Here is a 14,279-nt window from a genome sequence, read left to right on the forward strand (position 1 = left end):
ACAGTAGTCACAAATATACAGTTGTCTGAGACGTCGTGAAATGTTCTTTCTTTGGAAAGTAGGAGAAAGCAGCGCGACTAGCGTTTTCCATGCGTTTTTAGGCGCCATATGTGAACGGCCCCTAACTCATGTTCAAAACCTACGCCAACATAGACTTACTTTATTTTTTATTTTATCCTTACTTCAGCCGCTACGGGTGATAATTCCAATAGCTTGTAATCTTTAACAAGAATATCAGAATCATGCAATGAGCAAGTCTGCATTTATTAGACACTTAATAGTGTTCCTGTAGCTCAACTGGTAGAGCTTTGCGCTATGAACACATGATTCTAAATATTGACACATGAGTGGTAAATATTGATAGCCTGAATGCACTGTAAATCGCTTTGGATAACAGCGTCTGCTAAATGCATACTTTTTTATTTAATTTATATTACATTTTTAATTTAATAATATCACATCAGTTTGTTCCATCACATCTGCAGCAGAGACCTGAACCAGGAAGTTGGTCGCCAGATCAAACGGTAACCAGTTAAACCGTAACACCGAGGTGCTTTTGCATCGCAGTTGTGCTGCCGTGGTACACGTATCGGTTTTACAAAGGGAACAAAGGGCCATTTTATTTGGCATCTGTTTAAAGTATTCCCATACTTTTGATAACAGTGGTCTCTGTTTTTGTGATAGAATGCAACTTTCTCCATTCCCAGTATGCCATTAAGCGAGATGTAAACAGTGTGTGTGAAATGTGTCAACGTATTTTTGTAGTCGACATAATCGATGACGTTGGCGCGTCGTTGCAGCACTAATTTCTCACTACTGGCTCATTTACCAAATGGGTGCTTTCTCTTCTTCCTCTACAAATTAAGCTACTGTATGTAGTTCGGTAACAGATGTTTTAATAAATTATCTTTTGCGATTGACGACGCGATTGACAATGTTGTGATAAGTTGGCTACACCAACTTTGTAACTCGTCACCCCCCCCCCCCCCGACACACTGGACATAGCAGACCTATGTACCGAATACAGGAAGCTATCAATCAAGAAGGTATCAGGATTAGTATTAGGATTAGTTTTTGATTATTCACTTGGATTAATCATTCTTTTTGACAGCACTACAATGTTTATTGTATATAGACAACCATACAAGTGTAATTGTTACTAAGGTACAGCAATGTGCTTTTCCATTGCCCTCACAGATTCCTGCAGCTAAGCTTGGATGTACTTTACATTGCATTAAAGCTTCTTGATGACATGACAAGTTTGATTTTTGCACCATAACAATAGGCAACTGGTCATCATATCTCTAGTCCTTTAATGTATTTGCATTGTACTAAAGTGCGTTAATTTTCAATGGGCATATATGCGGCTGAAACAGGTAGCCAGTGCATCCCAAATTTTTCAAAATGAACATTTTTATATAACATTATAGTCATTATGGCCTATGGCCTTTAGAAAAATGTTTTTGGAGGAGGTGGGGTAGTGCACAATAGGCCCCTGTGCCACGGCCTAAGCTTTTGTTCTTAATGGCATTTTTCCCCCCTTACATTACCCTTACTTTTACTTTTATACTTTGAGTAGTTTGCAAACCAGTACTTTTACACTTTTACTTGAGCACAACACTTGAGTTGATACTTCAACTTCTACGAAAGTCTTTTTAAACCCTAGTATCTATACTTCTACTTGAGTAATGAATGTCAATACTTTTGACACCACTGATAAAACTTAATTAAAACTAAACTAAATTAAATAGAATATTCTCTCTCTCTTTCCAGAAAGGTGCACTATGTTCATCATAGATGAGCAGTTGGGCTCTAATCCACCATAAAACTTCCAGTCTGATACAGTCAACTTTTGTGTGTTGAAATAATGTTATGAACTCATCTAGGTTAAAATTGTAATTCCTTAATGTATTTATGCATATACATTCTTATTAATGAGCAGATTGAATGTACGTTATCTGTATTGTGTCAGACTGCACTCTGTAGAAAATAAAAGTTGATCAGTTTAAAATGTATAGGAAACACCCTGCAGATTTACATTAAACAGCAGATTTACAGTGAACACACTGCAGGAATAGATCGTACATCTGGAGAAACCGGTTCATTCACTTTTGTCTCATATTTGTGTCTGAGAAGACAGGGGGATCTCAGTGACTCTGCAATTCAAAATACCACACATATCAAATTAGTCAACACATTTTTTTTCTTCTGTCAGCACAAAAGCAGACAGCAACAATTAAATTTAGAAATTAGGAGATAAATAGATAGTTAAAATGATTAGAGTTTATTGAATAATCTTAGTTACATCAGTTTCCATGTTATTATTCTAAAACACATTACTGCTTCACTATGATGATAAATCCTTGAAATGGAGACTTTCTCTTTCTCTTATCTTATATTTACTTGTAAAAGTAACACAGCACTTGACATACAGTTATGATTAAACAGTAACAGCAAAATAACATGAAAATGATTGAAATTACTGCAGTATGTATGTTCTATACTTGTAGGGAGTAATGTGGAAGAGGTACTGTAATAAAACAGCATGAATGACATACAACACAAATGTATCTTTGCTCTCTTAAATATGATCAGCTGACAATAATGGCGAACACACTACACTTTATATTTATATACACACACACTTTATTTATCTAACACACATACTTAGTATACACTTAAATTTTGCACACAATATATATGTACATACATAACTTCACTTTGTAATATACCTGCCTACAATTGTCATTTGTATATTGTCATTCACTGTCTACATATTTGTATTTTTTATTCTTTTATTATGTGTTTTATGTTCTGTCGCTGTCATTCTGTTGTACTGCGGAGCTTCTGTCACGAAAACAAATTCCTCGTATGTGTAAACATACCTGGCAATAAAGCTCATTCTGATTCTGATTCTGATTCTGATTAACCAAATTTAAAGACAAATAATTGTTAGTGTCTTCAGGACATAGTGCACAGGTTAACAGAAATAAACTATAATGTCTTCATATTTCATATTAAGTCTTAATGATTTGTATTAAGTAACTCTGTAAAATTTAATTATTTTCGTCAAACATACATCTCCATCTTTAAATTCATATTTTTTAAATTCATTGGATTTTAAAGTTTTATTTTTAGCAAACACTTTTTGTCTATTTTAGATTTATGAAACGGAGCAATTCTGTTTATGTACTTTCACTGTAAAATGTTATAATATATGCTCACTTATATATCATAAATATTAATTATGTTACTAGTTTCTGTAGTTAATGTCTATAATTACATTGTTGACCCTCTCCATATACCTTAACCCAACCTTAAACTTAACTATACCACAAAACCTGTCCTAACCTCACCGGTATCCCACATCAATAGCAGAAACAGTTTTTTAAAATACATCAACACAATAAGTACTGGGACTGAATATATGTTACACATTTGTGTTTAACATCATTTGAAAGTACAACATGCATTTACTATTTCAGTGGTTAAATTCATATATGATATACCTCAAAAACATGGAATATTTTTATTAACACACATATGACTATGATTAAGACAGAAGTAGAAGTCAGTTGTTTGTCTGTTGTGTAATCTTACACAGTGAGAGTGAGGAATCAAAAACCTTAAATCCAGCGTAGAGGGGTTGAGCGAATGTGTTGTTGAATGTGTGTAAGTGTGTGAGTGTGTGTGTGTCAGAGACACTGTAGAAGGACAGAGTGCCGGCCGGCCAGTCCAGATACACTCCTACTCTTTTAGAGGACTGTGGGTCAACAGGAACGTTGTTGCTCTCATTGTTGTGCCAGGCAACAAATCCATCAATAGTGCAGAAGAGACACCAGGACTTGTTATTGTATCCAAACTTACCAACAGTCCCTTCTCTGCTGATTGTTTTGTAGGCCACTGCTATACGAGCCCAGCCAGTCCGCTCAACCTCCCAGTAATGGCGTCCAGTCAGACTCTCTCGACACAGAACCTGAGGAATATCTTTAAATCTCTCTGGATGATCAGGATACGGCTGCGGCTGTTCCACATATTTCACCTCTCCGTTCTCAGACAGAATGAGTTGAGTGTTTGCTGTGTTTGGATCCAGTGTGAGATCACAAAAATCTGAACACAAAGAAGAAAGGAAAAACAGTTGTATACTTTTGTTTGTTAAATCTGAAAATCTGAAAGAGTGTCAGAGAAAGAACCTACATTTCTGTAGACCTGGTCGGATCCTGAAAGGCTCTCCATGGTCCAAACTACAATGAGACACACACACACACACACACACATAACCAAATTTAAAGACAAATAATTGTTAGTGTCTTCAGGACATAGTGCACAGGTTAACAGAAATAAACTATAATGTCTTCATATTTCATATTAAGTCTTAATGATTTGTATTAAGTAACTCTGTAAAATTTAATTATTTTCGTCAAACATACATCTCCATCTTTAAATTCATATTTTTTAAATTCATTGGATTTTAAAGTTTTATTTTTAGCAAACACTTTTTGTCTATTTTAGATTTATGAAACGGAGCAATTCTGTTTATGTACTTTCACTGTAAAATGTTATAATATATAAAAACGGCATTAAAGAATATTGTACAACTATATTTTGTGAGGTAACATGGATTTAATTAGTACATGAAGAAATGAGAAGTACCAGAAGAAGAAATTGTGATTTTAATTTAAAAAAATAAATAAAATGAAATAATTATATATATATTTCTTTTGTACTTGAACCCCACATACTTGAGTTTTTTTAGTGAGCAGTTTGGATCCTTCAGTTTCTCAGAAAGCAGCTGGACTCCTGCTTGTCCTGGGTGATTGTAGCTCAGATCCAGCTCTCTCAGGTGTGAGTGGTTTGAACTCAGAGCTGAAGACAGATAATGACAGCCTTCCTCTGTCACCATACAGCCAGACAACCTACAGACACACACAACAGTGAAGATTACATCATCTGTGAAGCCCTCAACTCTCAAACACTTGAGCAATCATTGTTGATCTCAGTTTAAAATCAGTTATGCATGTCCTTACTGCCATTCTCATTACATCAAGGTACTGTTTATGCATTAATACACTGAAGTGACACCAGAGATCATGAAACGATAATCAGTCATGATCATTCATCACCCAGACGGATACAGGACATTCACTCTGAAGTGAGTGTAAGCCAGGAGGAGTAAAATGCAACACAACATCTCGCAATAGGCTCTTTTAAAATAACTATTTTAAACTTCACACTGCGCATTAAAAACACAACGTTAAATGCTAAACTTTGGTTATGTCAAAGAAAATAGTTTGTATACGTATTATTATATTAGCGTAATCTGCAGAAAGATTGCAGAAAGATGGGCTTTTTAAGGTGTTTTTCATTGAGTCCGACATCAAGGCAAACCCCTCATACTGGCCTCACCCCCCTGTGTCAGCTTGATTTCATAGATGTAACTGGGCAGAAAGAGCAAGGTTTTGGGCAAAGACTGATCTTAAGGAGGAACCTGCAGCCTTGACAACAATTTTAAATGTCTAAAATACCTCAATATCTCCAGCTGACAGCTTTGAATATTCAGTCCATTAGAGAGTAGCTTCACTCCTGAATCCTGCAGGTCATTGTTACTCAGGTCCAGCTCTCTCAGGACAGAGTTTGAGGATTGTAAAGCTGATGACACAATTTCATAGGATTGACCAGTGAGATTACAGCCAGCAAGACTGAAACAGAACAGAACACAAACTAATTACGTAATTACTCTTATGCTCAAATTATCGTTTCAATTACATCTGTTTAATTCTTGTAAAACAGATCAGAACATTATAAAAATGAGCAAAACAAGTGCAATTCCATTCACCTTATACTGATCACATTTCTCCGGTTCTCCAGCAATTGCACTGGCTTCCAGTAAAATATAGAGTTGAATTCAAAATCTTGCTACTCACTTATAAGGCACTTCATAATCTTGCACCACAATACCTTACTCAACTTCTCCAGGTTTATACTCCTTCTCGTGCACTTAGATCTTCATCTTCAATTTCTCTTGTGGTACCTCGGATTCGACTTACTACTATGGGTGCCAGATCTTTTAGTCATGTTGCCCCCCGCCTATGGAACTCCCTTCCCCTCGATGTTCGCAATAGCGATTGCTTGTTGACTTTTACAAAGCGTCTTAAGACATATCTTTTTATACAGGCTTTTTTTATAATTTTTTTTATTAAGACTTAAATCCACTTTATATGTATATGCTGTTTGTTTCTTGTTTGTTTTGTCTTATGCAGTGACCTGTATATTGCTTGTAAGGTGACCTTGGGTGTTCTGAAAGGCGCCATGAAATAAAATGCAATATTATTATTATTATTATTATTATTCAGAAGAGACTCTTCATTGTGACACATGATTAAACACTCACAGAGCTTTTCTGCAGTTGATCACAGCTGGTATCAGTCTTCTTCTGCCCTCATCTGATGTGTTGTATTTCTTGAGATCCAGCTCATCTAGCACCTCCTCTGATATCTGAAGCATGTAGGCGATTGCTGAACAGTGAGATGGAGAGAGTTTTTTTTCTTTGTGTTTCTCTGATTTCACAAACTCCTGAATCTCTCTGGACAGAGTCTGATCTTTGACTTCCAGCAGACAGAGGAACAGATTGATAGATCTTTCAGTGGAGAGTCTATGTTCATCTTCAATCTTCTCTTTAATATACTGTGTGGTTCTCCTGATGCTCTCTGAGCTGTCCTCTGTGTTTGTCAGTAGATCCTGTAAGAGTCTCTGATTGGACTCCAGTGAGATGCCAAGCAGGAACCTCAGGAACAGATCCAGATGTCCATTTTTACTTTCTAAGGCTTTATCTACTGCACTTTTATGCAAATTATGCATTGGATCAAAGGTCTTAAGGGCTTCCATGGTGCTGCTTAAATAACAGTAAAACACATAGAAAGCAGCAAGAAACTCCTGAACGCTCAGATGAATGAAGCAGTAGACTTTTCTCTGATGAATCACAGATTCTTCCTTAAAGATCTCACTACAAATACCACAATATGCATCAGTGATGTCTAAGTTGCTCTCTCTCAGGTCCTCCTCATAGAACATCACATTGCCCTTCATCAGCTGCTTGAAAGCCACTTCAGCAAGTTTCACAATCACTTCTCTTTTGGACTTCAGGAGTTTCTCTGGATCTCGCTCTTTATACTTCTGATTCATCATTTTTATTTGAATCAGCAGAAAGTGGATGTACATTTCAGTCAGAGTTTGAGGGATTTCTGCTCTCAGATCTTCTTTCAGGAGCTTCTCAATCACAGTGGATGAGATCCAGCAGAAGACGGGGATGTGACACATGATGTGGAGGCTTCTTGCTCTTCTGATGTGTGTGATGATTCTGCTGGCTTGGTGCTTATCACTGATTCTCTTCCTGAAATATTCCTCTTTCTGAGGGTCATTGAAACCTTGAATTTCTGTCACACGTTTGATGTATTTGGAGGGGATCTGATTGGATGCTGCTGGTCTGGAGGTGATCCAGATGAGAGCAGAGGGAAGCAGATTTCCTCTGATCAGGTTTGACATCAACACACCCACGGATGAAGACTCATTCACATCACAAACGTTCTCATCATCTGAAAACAGTGACATCCTGCTTTCATCCAGACCATCTAGAATAAACACAACTTTACACTCCTCATAAATCTTTGAGTCCAGATCTTGAAGCTCAGGATGGAAGTCCAGCAGAAGTCTGTGAAGACTGTATTGACGATCTTGAATCAAGTTCAACACTCTAAATGAAAGCACAAACATGAAATCCACATCCTGATTGGCTTCTCTCTCTGCCCAGTCTAGAATGAACTTCTGCACAGAGACAGTTTTTCCAATTCCAGCGATGCCTTTAGTAAGAACAGTCTTGATTTTTTCTTTCTCCTCATATTCTGGTTTAGATAATGCTTTGAAGATGTCATTACACTTTATTGGATTTTGTTGTGAGTGTTGTGCTCCTGATGATTTTTCCATCTGTAAAACCTCATGTTCTTCATTCACTCCTTCTTTCTCTCCTTCTATGATGTAGAGCTGTGGGTAGATCCTGTTCAAGAGGTTTTCATTACCTTGTAGTTTGTTTCCCTCAAATAAGCAGCCAAACTTGTTCTTCATGCTGGTTTTGTGCTGGTCTTTGACTATTTGCAGGACTGCTTCAGGTTTTCCATTCCTGATGTGTGTCTGATCATAGGATCCGATTGTGTTATCTTTCTCCACAATGCTTAAATTAAAGTAAAGGACAGCAAAAATGGCAATGATTACAATGACTGTTGTATTTTTGTTTGGATTGTATATGTTGCATATTTTGGAGAACATTTAGTGTTTATGTTTATACTAAATGTGGGGCAGAGATCACTGTTCCAACACTGAATGTAATGGGAAAATACACAGATCTTCTACCATTCATAGACACTGCTGGGTTCAGGAGATTCTGATCTCTTTTTCTGTTGAGTCTTACAAAAGATAAACAAGTTTGTATATTATATTCTCTCTCTCTCTCTCTCTCTCTCTCTCTCTGTCACACACACACACACACACACACACACTCTCTCTCTCACACACACACACACACACACACACACACAGTATTATTGTATATTAACCCTTTCACGCATTGTGGTCACTACAGTGGATAGCTATTAAAAAAAGTATTTTAGACTCTTGTAGGTAAAAAATATTGCAGCATCAAGCAATACTTAATGAATCATATCACAGTAAAATTTTCCAAGTCTTGATTTTAGATTGAGAGAAAACTCTAATCACATGTCCACTGTAGTGGACGTCATGCATCAATTGCTAAATTTCAGCTATAATTCATAATTATAATGTGAACATTGATTTTGAAACTTAAAACTTAAAAACTTAATCTGCAGTGACTATTTTAAAGTAAATAAATGTATTTGATTATTAGAATGTAATTTTCACTGATTTCGAAAAAAGTAACGTGATTACATAATGTATGCAACTTTTAATGCGTTACTTTACTGGTTATGTCAGAAAGTAATCTGATTTAGTAATGCACGTTATTGTAATGTGTTTTTTTACTGATAACATCAAAAAGTAATCTGATTATGTAATGTGCTTTATTGTAATACGTTTCTTTACTCATAGCGTAATGCATGTTACTTATAATGTGTTTTCTTACTCATAACATCAGAAGGTAATCTGATTACGTAATGCATGTTACTTGTAATGCGTTTCCCTGCTCATAACATCAAAAAGTAATCTGATTACGTAATGCATGTTACTTGTAATGTGTTTCTTTACTCATAACATCAAAAAGTCATCTGATAACATAATGCATGTTACTTGTAATGTGTTTCCTTACTCATAACATCACAAAGTAATCTGATTATGTAATGTGCTTTATTGTAATGCATTTCTTTAATCATAACACCAAAAAGTAATCTGATTACGTAATGCATGTTACTTGTAATGTGTTTCTTTACTCGTTACATCAAAAAGTAATCTGATTAGGTAATGCATGTTACTTATAGTTAATTACTTGTTAGATCAAAAAGTAATCTGATTAGGTAATGCATGTTACTAGTAGTTAATTACCTGTTAGATTAAAAAGTAATCTAATAAGGTAATGCATTTAACACATTACTTTACTTGTAACATCAAAAATGTAATCTGAATGTGTTATGCATGTTACTTGCAATACATTACCCCCAACACTGATCATTTCAGATGAGACTGAAAAACGTATCGCTAGGTTTTCTCAGAGGAGGGCTATGATAGAAATGTCCATTTCCATCTTTAACATAATCAGAATTATCAGCTAATAAGGGTCAATATCCATACTCTGGTGCACTGGAGGGAGCATCTGAGTGGTTTCCACAGTTGTACCTTGACAGGCTGTAGACAATTCTGATGGAATCATGTCCTCATGTTCTAATATCAAAGATAGTTAAAGTGCAACTTGTATGAAGCTGTATGAAGCCTTTGCAATATTTTGCATTTATATTTTATAGTTTTCACATGATTTGATATAATTGTATTGATTAGTTTGTTAAATTCACATACTTTATCTGTTTGATTATTGTCTTATATTTAATACAGTATATCTTCAGTTTAAACCATAACCGCATGCTGTCCAGTCAAGTGGACATCTGAAGATCTCTTTGAAAAATTGTGTAAAAAATAAATAAATAAAAATCAATTATTGTTTTGCATGCCCTAATAGCAATAAAAACACATAGGAAAAAAATCCTCACTGAGGTTATCATAATTCATGAATGTTAGGGTTAAGGTATTGAATTTCTACTTTTCTGCTCTTCACATTTTCTACTGTTTGATATGTCAGACAAACATTTTCTACTAAATAACTTTTTTCTTTAATACATTCGGGCAGTGATTAAAAGCTATTTTAATTTTTGTTCCCTATCTGTCGGTCACTACGAGTTATGTCGAACGACATATGGGGTCTCACTTGGGAGGCCAATCATCTCTGAGTTTAAGAGAAAACGCCAATGAAAATTGGCTAGTGGATTTAACATTCCTGAGCCAATCCCCATGCCAACGGGTATAAATAGGGCGACAGGTGCATCTACTCATTAGATTTTTGCTTCGGAGCCAAGTGGTTGTATGAAAGCTGTTATACTCCACAAAGCCATTCATCTGTTGTGTCGGGAAGCTGTTCTGGTTGGCAGTACGGCCAACTAAGAGAGCAGATTTCCTAAAAGAGCAAATCATGGACGATTCGTGTCTTTTTAAAGATGCCGTTTCGTCGTTTCCTGTTCTCTGACAACGGCCACTTTTGTTGTCTTCCGTGTTTGGGCATTCAGCACGCTGAAAGCGCGTTCGTGGATGGTTCATGCACGCACTGCATGTGTGACCATGGCAATGCTGCGATCGTGTCTCTCCTTTCTTAAAGGGAAAGGAGCAGACCCCTCTGTCACTACCCGTTCCGGTTTATCTGTCACGAGCAGAGGACCGCCGGCTAGTGCTCTGGGAGATTTGAAGGTGACAGTGAGAGCTTCTCCGCCAGGCCACGCCCCACGGACCTCTTACCCCTTCCGCAGTGTTTGTCCTGTGTGGCTGCTGGGTGATTTTGCTGGGCTGTCTTATGGCAGTACCAACAGGTCATTCAGTTTGCCGCCGGGGATCAGATGTTGATTGCAGCAACATGGGCTGTTGACCTCTGTGGATGAAAATTCGGCGGGGCTGCCCCCCTTGGGTGTTGTCTCCACTACCGAATTGGACCCAGAGTTGACAGCCGTGCTTGTCCGGGCAGCTGTGAGCATCAGGATGGAGATGAATGCACTGGCCAGCCCTGAATGCTAATGGCTGTTTGATTGGTTCTCGGTGTAGAGCGCGACTCACAACTGCGTTTTACTCTGGTTCCTTTCTTCCCGGATGTGCATGGGGAAGTGATTTAGTCGTGGATGGCCCCTTTTTACGGCCGGAAGCAGCTCATTTCATTTCTCCGTCATCACTACCCTCGATGGCGGGGCAGCTAGGGGTGCGTTGACATTCCCCAGCCGGAGATTGCGATTAAGGTGCACTTTTGTCCGCAAAACGCCGCCACTGGGTTTTACAGCCCTTACTTCATCGTACCCAAGAAAAGCAGTGGCCTTTGGCCTATCATGGATCTGCGAGTCTTGAATCGGGCCCTGCTTAAGCTCCCGTTCAAGATGTTGACGCAGAAACGCTTTCTCAAATGCATTCAGCCCCAGGACTGATTTGCAGCTATCGACCTGAAAGACGCATACTTTCATGTCTCGATCCTCCCTCGCCACAGACCATTATGCAGTTTGCATTCGAGGGCCAGGCATGGCAGTACAAGGTCCTCCCCTTCGGGCTCCCCCTGTCCCCCCATGTCTTCACGAAACTCACGGAGGGCGCCCTTGTACCACTCTGGGAAGTGGGCATCAGGATCCTCAACTATCTCGACAACTGGCTCATTATGGCCCGGTCCCGAGAACAGTTGTGCGATCACAGGGACTTGATGCTCCGGCACCTCAGTCAGTTGGGGCTTCAGGTCAACCGAGAGAAGAGCAAGCTCTCCCCTGTGCAGATAATCTCTTATCTCGGTATGGAGTTAGACTCGGTGAGTATGATGGCATGGATCCCCAGTGAGGATGCCCAGTCAGTGCTGAACTGCCTGAGTTCCTTCAGAGGCAGGACAGTGGTACCACTGAAACACTTTCAGAGGCTCCTGGGGCATATGGCATCCGCAGCCGCAGTCAAGCCGCTCGGGTTGCTCCTTATGAGACCACTTCAGCACTGGTTGCACTCCCGAGTTCCGAGATGGGCATGGCGCCATGGTACACATCGTGTCACCATCACAGCGATGTGTCGCTGCCGATTCAGCCCCTGGTCGGACCTTGCCTTTCTACGGGCCGGCGTGCCCTTAGAACAAGTGTCCCGGGCATGTGTTGTCACAACAGATACCTCCAACATGGGCTGGGGTGCGACATGCAATGGGCAGGCAGCTTCAGCGTCCTGGACAGGACCTCGACTGCTTTGGCACATCAACTGTCTGGAGTTGCTGGCAGTGCATCTAGCCTTACAGTGGTTTCGGCCTCTGTTGCTAGACAGGCACGTGTTGGTCCGCACGGACAACACTTCGGCTGTTTTGTACATCAACCGACAGGGCGGTCTATGATCACGTTGCATGTCTCAACTCGCCCGTCATCTCCTCCTCTGGAGTCAGACACGACTCAAGTCGCTGCGTGCTATCCACATCTTGGTGGAGCTCAATCGTGCAGCCGACGCGCTCTCACGACAGCTCACTTTTCACAGATCTTTGGAACCACCACGTGTGGCTTGTGGACGGGACGCGGCAGACCGAAGTGATCTGCCCCCAGCGGTGGTAGACACTATCACTCAGGCTAGAGCCCCCTCTACGAGGCAGGCCTATGCTCTGAAGTGGAGTCTGTTCACGAATTGGTGTTCTTCTCACCGAGAAGACCCCCGGAGATGCCCGGTCAGAGTCGTGCTTTCTTTCCTGCAAGAAAGGTTGGAACGTGGGCAGTCACCCTCCACCCTGAAAGTGTATGTGGCTGCCATTGCAGCCCATCATGATGCAGTGGACGGCCAGTCCATGGGGAGGCATGACCTGATCGTTAGGTTCCTGAGGGGTGCCAGAAGGTTACATCCTCCTAGGACACCCCTGATTCCCTCCTGGGACCTCTCTATTGTCCTGGCGGGACTTCAGAGGGTTCCCTTTGAGCCGCTGGATTCAGTCGAGCTTACGTTCCTGTCTCTCAAGACAGAGCTCCTGGTCGCGCTCACTTCCATCAAAAGGGTTGGGAACCTCCAAACATTTTCAGTAAATTAAGAGTGCCTTGTGTTCGGGCCGGCCTACTCTCACGTTGTCCTGAGACCCCGGCCAGGATATGTGCCCAAGGTTCCCACCACTCCCTTCCGAGAACAGGTGGTGAACCTGCAAGCACTACCCCTGGACGGGGCAGATCCAGCCTTGCCGTTGCTGTGTCCCATAAGAGCGCTTTGTATATATGTGTCCCGCACCCAGAGCTTCAGAAGCTCTGAGCAGCTCCTGGTCTGCTTTGGAGGTCAGCAGAAGGGGAAGGCTGTCTCCAAGCGGAGGATGGCCTACTGGATAGTGGATGCCATCACCTTGGCACACCATTCCCAAGGCGAGCCGTGCCCTCTGGGGGTGAGGGCCCACTACACACGGAGTGTGGCCTTCGCCTATGCATTGGCGCACGGCGCCTCTCTGGCAGACATCTGTCGAGCAGCGTGCTGGGCGACATCCAAAACTTTTGCGAGGTTTTACAACCTCTGTGTAGAGCCAGTTTCTTCCTGTGTATTGGGTAACAGGTAATTGGCGGGAAGGGCTGGCTGGGTGTCGAACTTGCTGCGCCATTCCCCCTAACACGGGGATGTGAGCGCTTTTCTTCTCCCAGTAGAGTTCCCTGGTTGGCGTCCCCTGGTTAAGCATCCTCCAGCACCCTTGGCAGTCAGGCTTGGAGGAGCAGTCTGTCGCCAGGCCCAGTACTGGTGTTAGCATGCCCGGAGTTCCGGTCAGCCCCTGTACTTGGTTAGGTGTTCATATGGCTTGATTCCCTATGGGTAATCCCATATGTGTATTCTTCTATGGTAAGGTTTCCAACATGGCAAACCATTGTCTTCCCTTGACAGACCCGCTCTGTCAGTCTCTTCTGGCAGCTGTTCCATCCCTACTCTAAGGTAGGACCCGCCTCAGAGACCCATTCCATATGTAGTACTGCCCCCAGGGCCAGTCCATATCAGTATCTCCACGTCACCTCCCTACGGGTAGGATGTGGTCTCCATAGCGACCTTTT

At 40.7% G+C, this 14,279-nt stretch overlaps 1 protein-coding gene across 1 annotated transcript; it reads right to left on the reverse strand.

Annotated features, from left to right (window-relative positions):
* Positions 1-3,551: 3,551 nt before the first annotated feature.
* On the reverse strand, positions 3,552-8,349 carry LOC127947106 (NLR family CARD domain-containing protein 3-like). Its single transcript, XM_052544067.1, has 5 exons — positions 6,392-8,349; positions 5,526-5,699; positions 4,743-4,916; positions 4,198-4,244; positions 3,552-4,110 (listed from the first exon to the last, which is right to left on the reverse strand). The coding sequence occupies exons 1-5, from the start codon at positions 8,317-8,319 to the stop codon at positions 3,572-3,574; spliced, it is 2,862 nt and encodes a 953-aa protein (XP_052400027.1). The 5' UTR covers positions 8,320-8,349; the 3' UTR covers positions 3,552-3,571.
* Between the last annotated feature and the right edge of the window lie 5,930 nt (positions 8,350-14,279).

This window comes from Carassius gibelio, chromosome A25 (assembly GCF_023724105.1).
Source record: "Carassius gibelio isolate Cgi1373 ecotype wild population from Czech Republic chromosome A25, carGib1.2-hapl.c, whole genome shotgun sequence".
NCBI classification, from domain to species: Eukaryota; Metazoa; Chordata; class Actinopteri; order Cypriniformes; family Cyprinidae; genus Carassius; species Carassius gibelio.